General features: G+C 50.0%; 1 protein-coding gene across 1 annotated transcript in view; it reads left to right on the top strand.

Annotated features, from left to right (window-relative positions):
* LOC122941120 (pancreatic lipase-related protein 2-like) overlaps positions 1-21,691 on the top strand; it is a 133,762-nt gene that overhangs the window by 17,509 nt on the left and 94,562 nt on the right. Inside the window, exons 4-5 of the mRNA XM_044298143.1 lie at positions 5,431-5,571; positions 13,388-13,496. Coding sequence (XP_044154078.1) covers positions 5,431-5,571; positions 13,388-13,496 — 250 coding nt within the window. The remainder of the gene's footprint in view (positions 1-5,430; positions 5,572-13,387; positions 13,497-21,691) is intronic.

The following is a 21,691-nucleotide window of genomic DNA, read 5'->3' as shown; positions in this document are numbered from 1 at the left end:
ACCGCCTACTACGCCTAGACGACCGGGATCCACGCCGCTGACGGCGACTACGACGATACCGCCGCCCCCCGCTCCTGCCATCAACCTATGAGGAGGGGGACAATGACACCTCCCTGCGCCTGCGTGAGCGGACCTGAGTGGAGGGGGCAGCAAGTGGCTGGCTAAGTGGGAGGGAAGGGGGCAATTGCGGGGCACCCATCACACTATCGCTGCCAACATTCGGAGAAGGCAGAATGGCCACATGCGGACCAGGCCCTGCACCCCCCAATAAACCGTGCACCGGATCCCCCTGTAATGATCCCCCTGAACGGGAAGGAGGAGGAGGTAATAGTGGGGCTGGCTGGGATTCAGGAGGGGTGGGAGGCCTATCCCCCTCATCCAGGGCACTGTTATTGGACCCCATTACACCCCGGACGCTCGCCTGCACTGCCGCTGTACACCGCAACTGGGCGGCAAAACGGGCGGAAGCGGAAGGGGCAGAGCCACATGCCGGCGGCGCGAGTCAGACCCCGGCCGCCGAACAGAAGCAGCGCGCCTGCGCATTGGAACCTCAGCCGCCGCAGCCCGGGAGGAGGGAGGGGAATTCCCCAAGCAGACCGGAGGCCGGTGAGTACGACCTGACCGCCGCTCCGCCGGCGCATCGCTGAAGGCACTGGGGGAGGAGACAGCCACTAGCGGTGCCACCACCGCATCCAACACAGCAGGCACAGGAGGGACGGAGGAAGCAGGAGCGCTAAGGCCGCTCAAAAAAGAGCGCAGCCAGCCTTCCCCTTCCTCACTAAACCTAGCCGGGAGCGCTTCACGTAAGTGAACATCTCCTGCGGCCATGACTCTTGGGGACAGGGAGCTAGCAGACCTACCAGCTTCCTTCACCGAACAGAGGAAGAGGCAGGAGCAGGGGAGGGCGTATTTATCCTCCACTAAGGCCACCTCCCCTTCCTTCTACTAGCCACACCACCCTGCCATTTAACCCGTTCCTTTTCATTCCCCCATCTGCCACATCACCCACCAGGAACATCCCATATATGGGCCCTCTGACCACCTTAGGGAAGGATAGGAGGAACCATCAGTCCCTCATCACCCTCCCTAAAACTGTCGGGTGCTCTCCATTCTCACCATGTGCTCCATCCATTGTTCTCACCATGGGAATAGTAAAATCCAAGCAAGTAAGGCAAATGATGCAATCCAGGGACAGAGGGCTCAGTCCCAAGTGCCTTAAGACCCAATAACTTAAGGGACCATAATCCCAGGGCAGGAGGCTGGCAAACAGCCCCCTCCAAAACACCGTGGCGAGGTTGGTTTCGCCACACTCACTGCTCTGACAGTAAAGAGTCCCATAGTCTCACTGCTCTGACAGTAAAGAGTCCCATAGTCTCACTGCTCTGACAGTAAAGAGTCTATATTCTCACTGCTCTGACAGTAAAGAGTCCATAGTCTCACTGCTCTGACAGTAAAGAGTCCCATAGTCTCACAGCTCTTACAGTAAAGAGTCCATAGTCTCACCGCTCTTACAGTAAAGAGTCCATAGTCTCACTGCTCTTACAGTACAGAGCCCATAGTCTCACAGCTCTTACAGTAAAGAGTCCATAGTCTCACCGCTCTTACAGTAAAGAGTCCATAGTCTCACCGCTCTTACAGTAAAGAGTCCATAGTCTCACTGCTCTTACAGTACAGAGCCCATAGTCTCACTGCTCTTACAGTATAGAGTCCATAGTCTCACTGCTCTTACAGTAAAGAGTCCATAGTCTCACCGCTCTTACAGTATAGAGTCCATAGTCTCACCGCTCTTACAGTAAAGAGTCCATAGTCTCACCGCTCTTACAGTATAGAGTCCATAGTCTCACTGCTCCTACAGTATAGAGTCCATAGTCTCACTGCTCTTACAGTATAGAGTCCATAGTCTCACTGCTCTTATAGTAAAGAGTCATAGTCTCACCGCTCTTACAGTAAAGAGTCCATAGTCTCACCGCTCTTACATATAGAGTCCATAGTCTCACTGCTCTACAGTATAGAGTCCATAGTCTCACTGCTCTTACAGTAGAGAGTCCATAGTCTCACTGCTCTTACAGTAGAGTCCATAGTCAACTGCTCCAGTATAGTCATAGTCCACTGCTCTTACAGTAATAGAGTCCATAGTCTCACTGCTCTTACAGTATAGAGTCCATAGTCTCACTGCTCTTACAGTATAGAGTCCATAGTCTCACTGCTCTTACAGTAAAGAGTCCATAGTCTCACTGCTCTTACAGTAAAGAGTCCATAGTCTCACTTGCTCTTACAGTATAGAGTCCATAGTCTCACTGCTCTTACAGTATAGAGTCCATAGTCTCACTGCTCTTACAGTAAAGAGTCCATAGTCTCACCGCTCTTACAGTATAGAATCCATAGTCTCACTGCTCTTACAGTATAGAGTCCATAGTCTCACTGCTCTTACAGTATAGAGTCCATAGTCTCACCGCTCTTACAGTATAGAGTCCATAGTCTCACTGCTCTTACAGTATAGAGTCCATAGTCTCACTGCTCTTACAGTACAGAGTCCATAGTCTCACTGCTCTTACAGTAGAGAGTCCATAGTCTCACTGCTCTTACAGTACAGAGCCCATAGTCTCACTGCTCTTACAGTATAGAGTCCATAGTCTCACTGCTCTTACAGTAAAGAGTCCATAGTCTCACTGCTCTTACAGTAAAGAGTCCATAGTCTCACTGCTCTTACAGTAAAGAGTCCCATAGTCTCACTGCTGTTACAGTATAGAGTCCACATTCTCACTGCTCCTACAGTAAAGAGCCCATAGTCTCACTGCTCTTACAGTAAAGAGTCCATAGTCTCACTGCTCTTACAGTATAGAGTCCATAGCCTCACTGCTCTTACAGTAAAGAGTCCATAGTCTCACTGCTCTTACAGTATAGAGTCCATAGTCTCACTGCTCTTACAGTATAGAGCCCATAGTCTCACTGCTCTGACAGTAAAGAGTCCCATAGTCTCACTGCTCTGACAGTAAAGAGTCCATAGTCTCACTGCTCTTACAGTAAAGAGTCCCATAGTCTCACTGCTCTGACAGTAAAGAGTCCCATAGTCTCACTGCTCTGACAGTAAAGAGTCCCATAGTCTCACTGCTCTTACAGTAAAGAGTCCATAGTCTCTCTGCTCTTACAGTAAAGAGTCCATAGTCTCACTGCTCTGACAGTAAAGGGTCCCATAGTCTCACTGCTCTGACAGTAAAGAGTCCCATAGTCTCACTGCTCTGACAGTAAAGAGTCCCATAGTCTCATAGATTCTGGTAGCCGGGGTTGCGTAAGTGTGTTGAGGACTATGTGTCTGTCAACCTGTAGTACCTGTGCACACACTAAGGTGACACATACTCGGCCTTCCGGATCCCTACTTCCGTTGCCCATCCCTTTCAGACCTTGGACTCACTTATCCATGGATTTTTAGGAAAGACAGTTATTCTGGTGGTAGTTGATCTCTTTTGTAAAATGTCGCACTTTATAGCGTTGCCGGGCCTACCTAATGCTAAAACACTTGCTCAAGTATTTGTTGACAACATTGTGAAACTTCATGGCATTCCCTCTGACGTGGTTCCGGATCGGGGGACTCAGTTTGTGTCCAGATTCTGTAAGGCGTTCTGTACTCGGCTGGGGTACAACTGTCCTTTTCTTCGGCTTTTCATCCTCAGATTCCTCAGTCGAACGGACAGACGGAGCACATTTATCATAGTCTGGAGACTTACTTGAGATGTTTTGTCTCTGAGAACCAGGAGAAGTGGTCTTCGTTTTTGTCTTTGGCAGAGTTTGCCATAAATAATCATAGACAGGAGTCCACTAGTGAGTCGCGTTTTTTTGGGGCATATGGGTTTCACCCACAGTTTGGCACATTTTCTGGTTCAGATACTTCTGTTATACCTGAGGAGGAGGAGCGTTTTTCACCATCATTGTCATCTATATTGTGGAAAATTCAAGATAACGTGATGATTATGGGCAACAAGTATAAACGTGTTGCTGACAGGAAACGTATGAGTGGTAAGGACCTGAGAGTGGGTGATTCTGTGTGGCTGTCCACAAGAAACAATAAGTTGAAGGTACCTTCTTGGAAGTTGGGTCCAAGGTTTATTGGTTTATTGGTCCATATAAGATCTCTGCCATTATTAATCCTGTAGCTTTTCGTCTTGAACTTCCTCTGGCTCTGAAAATTCATAAATCTTTGTTGAAGAGATCTGTTGAGCCTTTGGAGTCATCTTCCTAGCCACCCACTCTTGTCATGGTGGACAGTAGTTTGGAATTCCAGATCACCAAGATTATTGACTCCATAGATCTCTTCAGTATCTTGTTCACTGGGAGGGTTATGGACCAGAGGAGAGGATGTGGGTACCGGCATCTGACATGAATGCCAGTTGTTTGGTGAAAGCTTTTCACAGGTCTAACCCAGATATGGTCATTCCTGGGTGCCCGGAGATCACTTGTAGAAAGGGAAGGGGGGGTACTGTCACGAATGTACCGAGATATACAGGCGTCCCGGCGACAGTGAGTGGCAGGAGATCTGTGAGACTGGCAACACGTGGTTTGATCTGACAGTTTTTCCTTTTGCATCAATAGGCGTCTGTGTTTCTGGTACTGGCCACATCTATTGTCTCAGGTGTTGCTAATGTGGTCATTTAACCTTCCTTATTTATAGTTCTCCCACTATGCTGTGCGGTTTATAGCTTCTGTGCCTGTGGATAGTGTGTGGTTGGATCTTGACCGAGTTTCTGGTTCTTCCATAGCCCCTTTGAAGTTGTCTTTCCCTTCCCTTTTGTATTTTGTTTGGGTTCTGTGTGTTGCATTTCCTTATTTGTATTAGGCCTGAGGGAGACTCCTGTTCGTCCTTCCTTTTGGAGGAACAGGTAGTCTCGTCCCTGCCATTAGTACCAGGGTCCTATAGGGCTAGATAGGACTCTAGGTATTCCTGCGCATGAACTCGCGTACCTTTGGGGTCTGTTCATACTGGTAGTCAGTCAGGATTTTGGTTAGGGTTTTCACTAGGAGGTGTCCATCTTCCTTCCCTAGTTCTCGGGCATGATTCCATGTTCCTCCCTTCCCTCCTATGATCGGTGTGGTGTTTCCCTCCCACACCGAAGCGTGACAGTCTGTCAGTAACAGGGGGTGCGGCTGTGACCACCTCTGTCAGTAACAGGGGAAGGGCTGTGATCCTTGTTGTCAGTAACAGGGCACCGGGCTGTGACCCTGTCTGTCAGTAACAGGGGGCGGGGCTGTGACCACCTCTGTCGGTAACAGGGGAGGGGCTGTGACCTTTTCTGTAAGTTACAGGGGCGGGGCTGTGACCACTTCTGTCAGTAATGGGGCAGGGCTGTGATGACATCTGTCAGTAACAGGGGACGGGACTGTGACCACCTCTCAGACTTTAATATCTAATCGATGATCGTATCCTCTTGTCCTCAGGCCATTCTGGCAGCAGAAGACGTGAACTGTATTGGAGTTGATTGGCGCCGTGGGTCGGGAAGCATCAAACTTTACGTCCAGGCTGCAAACAACGCCCGAGTCGTGGGCGCAGAGATCGCCAATCTGATGAGGAGCTGGCAGGTAAGTCCCAGGTGATGCTACTTACCAGTACAGTACAGACCAAAAGTTTGGACACACCTTCTCATTCAAAGAGTTTTCATTATTTTCATGACTATAAAAATTGTAGATTCACACTGAAGGCATCAAAACTATGAATTATCACATGTGGAATTATATACATAACAAAAAAGTGTGAAACAACTGAAAATATGTCATATTCTAGGTTCTTCAAAGTAGCCACCTTTAGCTTTGATTACTGCTTTGCACACTCTTGGCATTCTCTTGATGAGCTTCCAGAGGTAGTCACCTGAAATGGTCTTGAAGGAGTTCCCAGAGATGCTTAGCACTTGTTGGCCCTTTTGCCTTCACTCTGCGGTCCAGCTCACCCCAAACCATCTCGATTGGGTTCAGGTCCGGTGACTGTGGAGGCCAGGTCATCTGGCGCAGCACCCCATCACTCTCCTTCATGGTCAAATAGCCCTTGCACAGCCTGGAGGTGTGTTTGGGGTCATTGTCCTGTTGAAAAATAAATGATGGTCCAACTAAACGCAAACCGGAGGGAATAGCATGCTGCTGCAAGATGCTGTGGTAGCCATGCTGGTTCAGTATGCCTTCAATTTTGAATAAATCCCCAACAGTGTCACCAGCAAAGCCCCCCCACACCATCACACCTCCTCCTCCATGCTTCACGGTGGGAGCCAGGCACGTAGAGTCCATCCGTTCACCTTTTCTGCGTCGCACAAAGACACGGTGGTTGGAACCAAAGATCTCAAATTTGGACTCATCAGACCAAAGCACAGATTTCCACTGGTCTAATGTCCATTCCTTGTGTTCTTTAGCCCAAACAAGTCTCTTCTGCTTGTTGCCTGTCCTTAGCAGTGGTTTCCTAGCAGATCTTCTACCATGAAGGCCTGATTCACACAGTCTCCTCTTAGCAGTTGTTCTAGAGACAGGGGCGGACTGAGAACCCTCAGGGCCCCCGGGCAAAATAAATCAAGGGCCCCCTTACAGGCCCCACCCTTGTCCCGCCTCCATGCCCCGCCTCCAGCCACACTCTACACAATCTTTAATAAGATTTAAAAGTTAAAGTGACACAAAAGTGACCCACCCGGAACTGCAAATCCCACTCAACCGATCACCCATTCGCACCAACAACTCAAAAGACACCGGCCTCCGACAATCCGGCACCCTGCCTGCAGCCCTCCGCCAACCCTTCAAAACCTGCCGCACCAAAAATTCCTTAGTCAAATCACGTAGCCCCCGCAGCCGGATACCCCAAAACGCGCAAAAACTGACTGCACCGTGTTCAGCAACAAAGAACACACCCGTGAATTCGCCGCCCCCAAACACAAAAAATCATCCAAATAATGGATAACGGACGAACAACCGGAAACGTCCACCACCACCCATTCCAGAAATGAGCTAAAAGTCTCAAAATATGCACATGAGAGAGAGCACCCCATCGGCAAGCACCTATCCACAAAATACTCCCCATCCCAAAAACAGCCCAACAAACCCATGCTCTCCACGTGCACCGGCAGCAAACGAAACGCCGCCTCCACATCAACCTTAGCCATCAACGTCCCCCGCCCCAACCGCCTCACTCATCTCACAGCCGCATCAAAGGATGTGTAGACCACCAAACAGAGTTCAGGATCTATACCATCATTGACCGACACCCCTTTCGGGTAAGACAAGTGATGAATGAGCCGAAACTTATTCGGCTCCTTCTTCGGCACCACCCCCAACGGCGACACCCTCAACCCCGGGATCGGCGGTTCCTTGAATTGACCCGCCATCCGCCCCAACTCCACCTCCCTCCTCAACTTCTCCGTCACCACATCCGCATGAACAAGCGCAGACCTAAGATTCTTATGAACAATAGGCCCCGCCGTAACAACTGACGGAATCCGAAAACCAAAACCAAAACCATCCCCCAACAAAACAGCCGCAACCCGATCCGGGTACCTATCTAGAAACCCCTGCATCTCTTCCAACCGCACCGGCGTCCGTCCCTTTTCCAGCACTATCCCCCCCCTATTCCTGCCCCCTTTGAAGCAACGGTTAGCGCCATGAGCTCCCCCACACCCCGTGCACTCGTGCTTAAATTTGCACTTGGCCCCAAATCTGCAATTTCCCTCGTTAAATAGGAAACACAACCCCTTTGCCGATGCCGCCGCCAAGGCACCCGGGGATGACCCCCCGGACTCCCCCCGAAAGGACTGCCCAGCCCTAGGAGGCGCCGTCACCCTCAACCACAACCCAATATCCTTATAATCCCACCGGATATCGGGCCTCACCGCTTTCCGCTGCCGGAACTGCTCATCATACCGGAGCCAACCCACACCCCCATAAACCCTATACGCCTCCCCAATAGCGTCCTGGTAGCAAAACAGCGCCGAACAACAATCCGGCGACCGTTCCCCAATGACACTCGCCAATATGGCAAAAGCCTGCAGCCAATTAGCAAAAGTACGCGGGATCAATCGATGCCGCCGCTTATCCTCATCCTCCTTCTTCCCCTCCTCCTTCTTACCCCTATCCAGGTTAAACCGTTCCAACGGAAGCAGCGAGAAAATCTCCACATACTCCCCCTTCCAGATCTTCTCCCTCACCTCCTGCTTCAAATGAGCCCCCAACGGCCCCTCAAAGCATACGTACACCTCCCCGCGCGCCCTATCATCCAACCTCTGCACCTCCTCCTCTCCCCCCACCGACACCGACCCCGCCACAACCCCTGGCGACCCCGCCACGGCCCCTGGTACCACTCCCCACCCTGGCAACGGAGACCCAGCGCCCGCCCCCATACCAGACAACCATCCCGCCAATCCCCCCAACAACTGCCCCAAGCCCCTACCGAACTCCCCCATGGACCCCCCCCAGCAACCGGGAAACCCTGCGCTAACATGGAGCCCCACGCAATCTCACCAGGCACCACGGGCGCTGTGACTCCCGCTGCCGCAGATCCTGACTCCCGCCGCCCGGACACTTCACCGTCATAGCTCCTGGACGTCGACGGCTGTTCATCCTGGACCACCTGCACGACCCTCTGCACCACGCTGGATGGACCCCGGGACGAGACCTCGGCGCCCACCACGGCAAGGGGATCCTCTTCCACGCTGCTCCCATCTTCACTGGACCTGCGCCGGAATCCGTCTCCACCCAGCGCAGCCCGAGGAACCAAGACGTCATCCAGAAGCCGAGCGGACCGCCCGCTGAAGGAGGGACTGGGCCGATCCGCCGTTCCCGGTCCGGAATCCACCAGCACTGCCGCAGGGATAGGGGGAAGGGGCGTCCCGCTCCTCTCAGGGCCCCGCCGCGTAACGGGATTCCTCCCGCGTCGAGAGCGACTCGCAGAGGGCTGAGCGGCCGCTCTCCGCCGCCGAGGGTCCACAGAGGGGCTCCCTACTCGGCGCCGGGCCCGTGGGGTGACTTCAGGGCTTAGGCGCGCCGGCGGAACACCACGCCGCGGCCGGGCAGCCCGAACAGTGGGGGTAGTCTCAGGCACCAACCTGCTCCTGCAGCCAGCCAGGCCCCCGCACCTCCGCCTTACGCCGCAACCGCTCCAGCATCGCTTCCACAGACAGGACATCATGCCGTCCGATTCAGTCCCCTGGCCGCACTGCGCTCCGATCAGCCCACTTCCTCCTTCACCGCTCAGACCGCACCCCCCGCTGCCCAGGCAACTCGCGCCTCCACCCGATACCGCCCCCCACACTTATTAACCCTTTTTCTCACCTGTCCCTCGCCGCCAAGCCGCTTCATGCGCGTCCTCCCCCACCGCTGCGCTCCTGTCCGGCCTGACTTTCTTCTGTTTGCATGGATTAGATTTTGTGCACACTTCATAGACTGCAGACAGAGTACAGGCTCCCAGTTTCCCTGTGTGCTGTGGCAGTCTGACTATAGTGATATTTTCTTATTTCTAAGTGTCAGGGGGTTAATTAATCTGCAGGTCTGGGAGGAGAAAGCATGAAGGCTGGACTCTGCAGGCTCAGGAGAACTCAGGGGCTTTGCCATCATCTGGTCATTTTAAGCGACTTTGAACAGCACCTTCCTTGAGAAGGAGAGGCAGCCTCAACCTCTTGCCTGCAGCCATACAGGCGGTAGGCAGCTTTTCTCTTCACTCTTCCTGGCAAGAAACAATCATCAGAAGACAGATCTCCTAAAGGAGAGGGAAATCGTCAGCGCTGGGATCAGATAAGAGAGGGCGGGAGCAGCTGAAGACTGAGCCGTGTGGTGCCAGGCTGCCGAGAAGTTCTATCAGACACAAGACACTGAGGATTCATCTCAAGGTTCCTCGAGAAAGTGACAGCAGGAGGAGGATTTGGTGCAGGCTGAGGACTGACCCTAATCATTAAAGTCCCGTCTATCTAGCGCGTGAGAAGTAGGAAGTAGGAGGAGCAGGCGCGTGACATCATGCCGCCCGGCCTGCCACTGAGTTTGTGAGTACAGAGAGGGAGAGGCAGAGGATCGCAGGGGATTTCAAGTGGTTCACATAGGAATATTACTATTACAGTGAGCGGGGCCCGGTGTTATGTTATTCTGGGGTGGGCCCCCATCCCGGCCGGGCCCTCGGACCATGTCCAAAGTGCTCGACCGGTCAGTCTTCCCCTGTCTAGAGATGTGTCTGCTGCTAGAACTCTGGGTGGCATTGACCGGTCTCTAATCTGAGCTGCTGTTACCCTGCGATTTCTGAGGCTGGTGACTCGGATGAACTTCTCCTCCGCAGCAGAGGTGACTCTTGGTCTTCCTTTCCCGGGGCGGTCCGCATGTGAGCCAGTTTCTTTGTAGCGCTTGATGGTTTTTGTGACTGCACTTGGGGACACTTTCAAAGTTTTCCCAATTTTTCGGACTGACTGACCTTCATTTCTTAAAGTAATGATGGCCGCTCGTTTTTCTTTACTTAGCTGCTTTTTTCTTGCCATAATACAAATTCTAACAGTCTATTCAGTAGGACTATCAGCTGTGCATCCACCTGACTTCTCCACAACGCAACTGATGGTCCCAACCCCATTTATAAGGCAAGAAATCCCACTTATTAAACCTGACAGGGCACACCTGTGAAGTGAAGACCATTTCAGGTGACTACCTCTTGGAGCTCATCCAGAGAATGCCAAGAGTGTGCAAAGCAGTAATCAAAGCAAAAGGTGGCTACTTTGAAGAACCTAGAATATGACATATTTTCAGTTGTTTCACACTTTTTGATAAGTATATAATTCCACATGTGTTAGTTCGTAGTTTTGATGTCTTCGGTGTGGATCTAAAATTTCATAGTCAGGAAAATAAAGAAAGCTCTTTGAATGAGAAGCTGCGTCCAAACTTTTGGTCTGTACTGTATGTAGGAAGCCTGTGCCTCAGGCGGTCGGGTCGCAGTGAGGAGTGGTCGTCACCCTGCACCCAGAGACACGGACGCTAGAATATTTGCAAACACTGATGATCTGTGTCCGCTGTGACCCCACTAAGATCAGGCTCCATAAGCCATGACCAGGCCACAGGGGCTCACTTCAGTGTGGGTGGCAAGATGGGTTCTGTAGTGATACTCACGGTTTCTTGAAGATCCCTGGGCTGGCCTGCAGTGATGAGAAGGGCGCACTGGTTCTGGGGTTCTCCTGCCTAATGGCGGTTGAGGTGCCCATAATGTTGCTGTTTTATGGGGCGAGGCAGGGTCCCGTTGACGCCAGCACCTTGAGGTGTAAATGTAGTGTGGTATAATGAGGAGACCAGTGTTGGCATAACTGATGCAAAGCACTGTACTGAAGCCGGTCAGCAGGTGATCCACACAAGCTCTAGTCACATGAAATGCAGGCTTTACAGGCAATTCCAGTAGATCCCAGAGATTGTATATGGAGGCTGGCTTCTCACTCTATCAGACTGGGTATATGGAGGTTAGCTCCTCTCTTTATCAGACTGGTCAATCTCTGCTTTTCCTGGCCTAAAGGTATGTACTTTCTCTAGTGTTGATCGAGCACCAAAGTGCTTGTGTGCTCGTATGCTCTGGCCGAAAACATCGGTATGCTTGTGTGTTCTACTAAGCACCCGAGTATAATGGAAGTCAACAATAACTTTCTCTTTAATCAGATAAGTATATTATGTCCACAGGATCCTCAGAGGAGTCTCTTGTAACGGACCGTTTCAGCAGACAAGGGGTTAAAATCCGTTTAGGCGATATGCCCCTTTCTGAGAGACATGCACAGCTACTGCAGAACACCAAACTCCCGAACTGGATACAAAATAGCACTCCAAACTGGAACCTCACGAATAGCTGCTAGCAGACGAACAGGAAAAGCATAAAATCAGCTTATACTCCTGGCAATCAGTCTCTAACAGCATACAGGGAATCCCCCCAATAACGAGACAAGGCTTCGTGTTGAGGGTCAAGCAGTGGTCTGACGTGCTGGCACACCCAGCCTGGTTTTTATTACAGTTGTTTGCAAATACAGGACAGATACAACACATCCCCACAATGCATCATGGTTTCCTCCTCTCTGTCCCGGAGACAACCGAGGGCAATCCAATTATCTCTCAGGACAAAGGGAGATCGCCAATACACATGTGGAGACAACAGGACAGACATCACCATTTAAACACACAATGGGACAATAGAAACGCACCCACACAAAATCCTCCCCTCTGCCGGTGATGATTAGTGAACACAAGGGCGAATATAATTATCAAAGGCAGAGAAATACAGTTTTATAAAACATATCACAAGAACCCCAAAACATGCAATAACCCCATAACCAATATATCATCGGAACCGGGGGATCTGGGTGAACCACATGTCCATAATTCACCCACATCCGTTCAGTAGTTTGGAAGATACAGTTTTATGCCAGTTACACTGAAAATATACAAGTTATACAGAAAATAGTCACTAATAAATGTGTCCCCTGTTTGGTAGTTTCAAACTACTGAATGATGTCTCTGTGCACCAAATACAGGCAAGATAGCACCGTGTGGGAAAGTCAGAACAGTGTCTGTGAGTTACAATGGCCGCTATCTATTGTTCTCACCATGTGCTTCATCCAAGCAAGTAAGGCAGAGGATGCAATCCAGGGACAGAGGGCTCCGTCCCAAGTGCCTTAAGACCCAATAACTTAAGGGACCATGATCCCAGGGCAGGAGGCTGGCAAACAGCCCCCTCCAAAACACCGTGGCGAGGTTGGTTTCGCCACATCTCTGAACAGGGGACCTCCTGTCCTTTGGTTATGGTGGGCAGCTTGTAGCTTACAGTGTTCCCACCACATGCAGAGGAGGCTGTAGCCAGATTAGCCCCCATTACCTTCTTTGCTACAGTTCGCTAACACTTCCTGTCGGCTAAACCTTCTGTTGATCTCTCCCCTTCTGAAGAACCGGCATATAAGATGCTGGTGGACTGTAGGGGAATGGAGTCTCCCTCCAGGAGATGCTCCTCGCCACTCTGAGTTCTTCACTCCTTCGCAGGCATCCATGAACTCCAGAATCTTCCTAGATAGGACCGATGGACCTGGCCCTGTCTAGCCTCATGGGACCCCCGCCTCCCTATACAACCTTCTAGGATTTATAGTACATGCAAATAATACATAAAATACAGTGATATTAACACTTTCAGTGCTTTCCAGTGTATTTCAGGACATTGCACATACAGTGGCAGCACGCATGCTCAACTAAGGCTCCATTCATATGTGGCCCCAAGGCCCTGACTCCGAGAAAGTATCCCCAATCCCTTCAGTCATTGTCATGATAAAGAGGCGTCCTATACACAGCAGAGCCGCGTGTGCAGAAGCTGCACAACCTCTGTCCGCTGCTGTACAGGATCTATACACTATAATGGTGGATACCGCCTGTGTCTCCTCAGGAGGAGCTGGAATATTCACCGTCCAACATTCACATCATCGGGCACAGCCTGGGTGCACATGCTGCGGGAGAAGCTGGGAGAAGACGTCCCGGAGTCCGGAGGATCACAGGTACAGAGAGCACCCCGACCTGAGGTTAAATGGAGTATTACAGTCACTGGTGTTAAATACTCCACATAACCCAGTATCAGGATGTATCACAGTCACTGGTATTAGTTAATTTATGCAACTTCCTAGTAGACAACGAGGGACATTAATTAAGACTGGCATTACCACATTTTCCAATATGTTCTAATATGCTCCCATATGTTCCCATATGTTCCCAAACTTTCCAATATGTTCCCAAACTTTCCAATATGTTCCCACACTTTCCAATATGTTCCCACACTTTCCCACATGTTTTGATATGTTTACACAATTTTCTATACGTTCCGATATGCTCCCATACGTTTTCTATACATTCTAATACGTTCTCATATGTTCCCTTACTTTCCGATATATGTTCCCACACTTTCCCATATGTTGCCACACATTCCCACACTTTCTCATACATTCCAATATGCTCTCATATGTTCTGATACATTCCTAAACTTTCCAATATGTTCCGATATGTTCCCATACTTACCCATACGTACCAATACGTTCCCACACTTTCTCATATGTTTCGATATGTTCCTACATTTTCTCATACATTCCAATATGCTCCCATTTGTTCTGATACGTTTCCACAATTTCCCATAGTCTTTGCAGTTCCAGTAGCAACACTTTAGACCTGACACAAAGCAGAGACCCTAACTAGCTAACTACAGAACTGGTCTCAGTCTCTAGGCGCCAACACTGCATGCACGATCTTACCGACCAGGGTGTCTGCTTTTTGTCCGTTGACAACTCGGAACCTAACAACCAATCTCTGCAGCAAACATGAAGTCCTGCAGGGTGCAGCTTTGTTCCTCAGCTCTTATCAGACTTCCTGGAAACAATTGTCCTTTCCCTGGACAGGATCTGGGTCTTGGACAACAATCAGCTTCACTCAGCTGCAACTCCTGGATCCATTGTATTCTCTGCTCACACACAGCTCCTCAGTCTCAACGAGCTTCTAAGATGGCTCCTGTTCTACTTCTTCATGCTCTGAAAAACCACACCTCTCATGAAAATGGAAATATGTATATGCAGTCAGTCAGCTGTGCCTAGGACACAGCAGCATCTTGTGGCCAAACAGCAGAACGTCAGTCCAGAACATTTAATTTAATCCACACACAGTGTTCAAACAATGGGAGCTGTTTCTCAATCTCACATGCCACCTCATTAAAGGTTGGTGTCCTGGAAACTCTCACCATACAAACTCATCCTGGGAATAGCGCTGTGGGGGCACACAGCATTGGGCCTCGTTGACCTACATAGAGTGATAGGCACAGAAGCACTAGGGACGTCAGGCACATTTAATGGGAGAGGAGCTGCTGACCGCTCAACACTTTCTCTTGGTGGCAAACTTGCCACGGCTGACGCCTCGGTGGGTACCAGGGCAGGGGCAACCCACCCTTACTCCTCCTTCTCTAAGGGAATTTCCTCTGTATTCTGATCAAGAGGCATCTCCTCTGCACATATTGGTTCATCAAAATGACAACACCTCAACATGTTACAGTGCAAGTTTCATGAGGGCTCCCCAGTCCCTTTTGGGATGGCCGGGTCTACCTTTCTCTTCACTGTATATGGGACTGCCTCCCATTGCCCATCCAACTTCCCAGATGGCCATTTGGCTTTGACCATCACTCGATAACCTGGGGCATACCCATCCCTCTGCACTGGTCTCGGGTTAGGGTGTATCACTTGTCCCAGGTGCTCCCCCACAACCTTGTAGATCGTTCTCAGCCGGCAGCGTTGCTCTTGCACCCAAGCGGTGGTACTTCTCGGTGGTGGCTCCATCAGATCGGGCATTTGGAGATCCTCAATCTCCCATCTGGCTCTCCCAAACATGAGCATATGTGGGGAGTAGAAATAGTAAGTTGTCCAGCTCACCCAATTTCATCCTTTGACTCTGTGCACGGAGCAGACCCAAGCCAGTCCAGACATCATGAAGTGTAGAAAAATAGAGGCTCCAGCACTTGTGGTAAAGTTTTGTAGGTCCCGGTCTTTATTACACCAAAATTGTATAAGCATATACAGTGGCACCCCTCTTCACTCTTCCAGATTTACGCGTTTCGAACTATACAGTTCTTAGTCAGAATCCCATGACTATGGCTAAGAACTGTATAGTTCGAAACCCGTGCTGGAGCCTCTATTTTTCTACACTTCATATGTGGGAAGTACCTGATGGTACTGTGTACCCTGTTGTCATAGGCCCACATCAGTTCAGGTAGGTATTCGGGCCACCAAGCCTTTTGCCTGTCCTCCAGAGTCCGCAGCATCTGGAGCAAGGTGCGTTGAATCATTTGCACGCCCCATTTTCCTTGGAGTGATACAGGGTGGGAACATTCGATCCCATGCAGCTGGTACAGCTCATTCATGAGGGTACCCTGAAAACATGCCCCCTGGTCCGAATGTATCTTCCATGGACACCCGAACACCTGTATAAAGTGTTTGCAGACCGCTTCCATGGCCGACTCTGCCGTCTGGTCTCTGGTGGGCACAGCCACCGCATACTTTGTGAAATGGTCTGTCATGACTAAACAGTATGAGTGTCCCGAGGTAGAGCACCAAATCTGTACATAATCGATCATAAGGAGCTCTAGGGGCGCTGAGATCTGGATGGCCTGGACAGGAGCTCGCTGTTCAGTACTCTTACTCAGTCCGCAGGGCCAACACTTAATACATGCCTTGGCCACCATGTCGGCCAAATATGGACAGCATACCAGCAGTTGGAGCCACTAAAACGTCTTATCGCTCCCAAAATAGGCACCCCCTCAGGGGATTCCCGGGCAGCTTCCAGTCCCAATGATATGGGGATGACAATCTGTCGCCAGTACTGCAACTCTGATTGCAAGTATATGGTCGGACACAGGAGGCCCTGGGTAACAGTCAGCTTATCCCACTGCCTCAACAACTTTTGGCCTTCCGGAGTCAGGCGAGCCCGTTCTTCTGGCCGAGGCCAGATGTTGGTCCGGGCCCATTCTTTCACTATCCACAGGTCCGGACAGCTGTTCTTGACTCTCTCCCAATCAGCCAACGTCTTTCCCAACACCAGGGACATCCCGGACGCCACCCCACTTGAATGTGCCATGGCCTGGAACATAGGTAATCGACCAAGGTCAGAAGTTTCAGTGTCCTCTAGGTCTTCATCGGCACTCTGAGTCGACAGCCCGACAGGGACTCGGGAGACTGCATCGTCGTTGCCATTCTCCCTACCTGACCCGAACTTGATGCAGTAATGGTACTTAGAAAGGCGAGCCAACCACTTCTGCTCAAGTGCACCAAGCTTGGCATTCTCCAGATGTGCTAACAGGTTGTTGTACGTCATCACGGTTACCACCACGGGGCCACTTCTTTACGGTCCTCCCCCTTGCTGGAGGCTGGCTTTGCCCTCTCCTGGGTGACCAAATGTCCCAAATACTCTATCTGCTGTTGAAACAGTTGGCACTTCTTGGGCTTGATATTGAGCCCATGGTCTTGCAGCCCGCTTAGGACCTGTCGCCGCTTTTGGAGGTGATCCTGAAAGTAGGCCCCAAACGCTACTATGTTATCCAGGTATATCAATACCGACTCGAAGTTGAGATCTCCCAGACAGTGCTCCATCAACCGTTGGAATGTTCCCGGGGCATTGGAAAGGCCCGAATGGCATCCGAATGAACTCATACAGTCCCATAGGTAGAATGAAGGTCGTCTTCGCTTTGTCATTCGTGGTATAGATGGCCTTACAGTTAGCCCGGCGGTCGTTTCAAAGTGAACTTTGCTTGTTTGCTGTTCGCCGAATGGGCGAACATATGGTGATGTCTGCCGGCACCATATTCTTTTACATTGTAAAGAACTTTGACCCATGACACATCCATCAGGTGGTACAGGACAGCCAATTGAGACGTTTCAGCACATGGACATACCCCCTACCTTATAAATAAACCCGATTTGGCCTCCATTTTACATTGTCTTTTGCCACTGTAGGGAGAGGTTGCTGTGTGGAACAGGGACAGGCTGTTAGGGACACCAAACACTAGCTAATAGGGCCACAAAAGTCCTTTTAAGGACTAGTATAGGTGTGCTATCGATAGGTGTGACATACTGAGGGGTGTTATATCTTTATAATATACTTTCTAACATAGAAAGTGTGATATTGCAGCTATACAGAGGGACAAACGCTTTTGGAACAACTCATTTCAACTGGTGTGATATTGTCACGAGAAGTATGGGGAAGGACAACTAAAGGGAACCACAACTAAACAACAACAGACTAGGCCCCAAACCTAGGAAATAAAGAGGTCACCTCCTAGCATTCCCTGATACTCTCCCTAAGCTGCTAACAACATGTGCAAATCTCAATGGTAGAAATGCACATGCACAGGAACCTGAGACTGCTGAAACACTGCACCAAACTCTCAGCTTAGGGAATAGGGAAAGAGGCAACCGGCTCTTTTCAAACTAAAGGAGCTAGTGTCTCCCTGAGGCCTAGTCAGGACAGACACGACAAGAAAAGGTAAAGGACTTAGCTTGAGATGTAACTGGAACAGGAGAACCACCACACAAGCAGAGCACTCCACAGAAGAACAGCCGCAGGGAAATAAGTGAGAGGCGGAACATATAAAGGAGCCACCTGACTGATAATGAACAGCATCTCCGAAGGGGTGGAAACCTGTCAGCAACAATAAAAACAAGAGAGATCTGTCAAATAGACTCCTGAGTCTCCCGTCTATTTGAACTTCTAAGATCTCTCCCAGGGCCGGCGGTGACAGATAGAAGCAGGGGTGTTACATAGTATAAGTATATAGTTATATACTTTCTATATAGTGCATTTGGGTAGTGCAGCATTTGCGGTTTTGCTGCGTTACTGCATCTAAGGATAGTGACAAACGCTATTGGAACAAATAATTTCTACTGGTGTGATATACCAGTTGCCCCCACAAAAAAGTGAAAAAAAAGTGGGCTACAGTAAAATTTTGATCCATTGACCGCATAATGTACGTCAAGCCACATAATCAGAATTTCTTTTATGTCAGGTGAATGCCTAATTTTTAAGGCCCGTACTCCCGTGGCCTACATTAACATTTTTCTAGGCTTCAACAGGGCACATTTCAGAGAATTTCCATTTAAGACACATAAAAATGTTCTCTGATTAAGATACATTTTTTTTGTTGGACTTTTTGCCATTGATCCCCCTCTAGTATATCACTGTCCATGTTGTGGGACTATTTGTACACTTCTAAGTATTTGGTGGCTGCAAATATGAGCTGAAGGTTTTTCAGGTTCGCCTGCCATTAAAGTAAATGGGTCCCGCCGCAAACTTTGATCAAGTTCGCGAACCGTCCATGTTCGTCCATCACTAGTTCTTGGCCACCGGTACCTGCCAGTACCCACTGGCCAGGTCAAGAGTCGAGAAGAACTTTGCATGACTCGGGGCGGACCATGACTCAATTCGCGGAAGGCATCCAAGACGGTCTGGGCATTCGGCTTCCGATAATCCACACAGAACCGGAGACTCCCATCTTTCTTCCGCACCAAGACTACAGGAGCAGCACAAGCACTTTGACTCTCCTGGATTACCTGGTTTTAGAACATGCTAGCCACCATGTCCTTCACTTCCTGGGACATTTTAGGTGGGGTTTGTCGGTAACGTTCCCTGATTGGTGCAGCATCGCCAGTGCGGATTTCGTGCTTGATGGCGGAGGCACACCAAAAGTCCTCATCATATCTTGAGAACGCCTCCTGAAATTCCGAAAGGGTGTCTTCCAGCAACTTCTGAAGTCAGGGTCTTGCAGCCCACCCCTATAAAGGCCATGATCACTCGACCGTTCCACTCCACTGTTGGGGTCTCCCTTTGATGGACCTCTACAGCATAGGTCCAGGCTGATCTCCTATCTGGCTGTAACGTGAAGCCACTTTGTTGAAGGATGTCCCCTTCGGACATATAAAATTTGGCCAGCAAGGTATTCCCAGGAACTGTTAACTTGCAGTCTTCAACATTGAGGCAGCGTATAGGCACACATCCATCCTTCACAATAGTGAGGGCCCGGGCTACCAGTGGGCGAGTCTGTGTTTCCTCTTGGTAAGCGAGCTTGATCAGAACCTCCAGTCCATTCTTCAGTTGTCGTCCAGCCCCCACCAGCAGCGTCAATATTTGTTCTTGTCCAGGTGGGATCTTCACAGGGGTCTTTCACAAAACCTTCACGTGTCCAATGGGCCAACCAGACATGTTGCTCTTTTGCAGACTACAGCTTCTGGGCTGGCCGGTGCATGGTGGCCCGTTGCCAATACTTCGGCCCTTCTTTGGCATAGAATTGATGGTCTAGATCTCTCAGCACATTCATACCTAGTGTCACGTCCATAAATTTTCCTGGATTAATGGTCCACCAGCAGGACCCCCTTCTTGCTGATGTCTTGCCCAAACAGTCAGACCCACATCCAGAGTATCCCTCGGACGTCGATCTGCCTGTTATTGGCAGCCGTCAGCCTGATGACGCTCCCGTCTTCCGGCTCCATCTAATGTCCAAAGTGTCTTTCCAAGAACTCAAGAGGCATAAGGGTGCGTTCCGACCCTGTATCAACTAGGCAGCGTCCCTTGTGGCCTTCCAACTCTGCTTCCATAACGGGGCTGCTGGCATATAGGTCGTTTTCCTCACGCATAGGGCTTAGCTTCTAGTGAACCGCTGGAGAACGCCCAGCTATTGCGGTGGTCGGAAGTTTAACGTCAGCTCGGACTTCATCTGTTCGGGTCACTCTCTGGCCATATGGCCATACTGTAGACAAGCTTAGCAGAGGGGCCCTCTTTTGACGTGCCCCTGCACCTGAGTGATCCTTAGTTGAGTGGTGCGGGGTGCTAGGGTCATTTCCAGAGGCCGGGGAGATTCTGTCTTCTTCTGTGACACTTCCAAATGAAGTTCTCTCAATTCTGTCAGCAGGGCCTGGACCACATTCTTTAAGGACTCTGAGTCTTCAGACCCCGACCGGACCCCTGTAGCATTGGTGCTACTCACTACTCTAGGTAGACGCTCCAGAATGTAATGTCGGCCGTCATCTGGGTCATCTCTTGCAATTTGTCCTGTAAGAACTTGCTGGAGAGCCCCACTATGAACTGGTCTCTTAGTAGCTGGTCCACCTCCCGAAAGACTCCCATGGCCTCTGGATCTCGCTCTGGGTTTCATTTAGCGTCTCCTGTAGGGCATCTCCATCTTCTGATGATCTAATCATAGTCGAGGTTTCAGTCATCCGGGTGTAAATTTATGACTGAGCCAGTCCTCTGTAATGTTCAGATCCCTCCGGATGTAGACCATGGAGATCAGAGCAGCAAGTCATCCGAAAAGGTGTTACACAATCGCCCTCAACCTGAAAGCTACTGTCAGAACCACCGACACCACAATGAAGAATGATGTGCAGAATTCTCCTGCAGTGAGCTCCTCCTAATGGTGGCTGTATAACCTGTATGTAGTGAGCTCCCTCTAGTGGTGGCTGTATAATCTGTATGTAGTGAGCTCCCTCTAGTGGTGGCTGTATAATCTGTATGCAGTGAGCTCCCTCTAGTGGTGGCTGTATAATCTGTATGTAGTGAGCTCCCTGTAGTAGTGGCTGTATAATCTGTATGCAGTGAGCTCCCTCTAGTGGTGGCTGTATACTTTGTATGTGGTGAGCTTCCTCTAGTGGTGGCTGTATAATCTGTATGTAGTGAGCTCCCTCTAGTGGTGGCTGTATAATCTTCATGTAGTGAGCTCCCTCTAGTGGTGGCTGTATAATCTATATGTAGTGAGCTCCCTCTAGTGGTGGCTGTATAATCTATATGTAGTGAGCTCCCTCTAGTGGTGGCTGTATAATCTGTATGTAGTGAGCTCCCTCTAGTGGTGGCTGTATAATCTGTATGTAGTGAGCTCCCTCTAGTGGTGGCTGTATAATCTGTATGTAGTGAGCTCCCTCTAGTGGTGTCTGTATAATCTGTATGTAGTGAGCTCCCTCTAGTGGTGGCTGTATATTCTGTAAGTATTGAGCTCCCTCTAGTGGTGACTGTATAATCTGTATGTAGTGAGCTCCCTCTAGTGGTGGCTGTATATTCTGTATGTAGTGAGCTCCCTCTAGTGGTGGCTGTATAATCTGTATGTAGTGAGCTCCCTCTACTGGTGACTGTATAATCTGTATGTAGTGAGCTCCCTCTACTGGTGACTGTATAATCTGCATGT

The sequence above is a fragment of the Bufo gargarizans genome, chromosome 6 (genome assembly GCF_014858855.1).
Source record: "Bufo gargarizans isolate SCDJY-AF-19 chromosome 6, ASM1485885v1, whole genome shotgun sequence".
NCBI lineage: Eukaryota > Metazoa > Chordata > Amphibia > Anura > Bufonidae > Bufo > Bufo gargarizans.
Note: the sequence above shows the minus strand (reverse complement) of the source record. Positions and strands in the feature narration are given on the sequence as shown.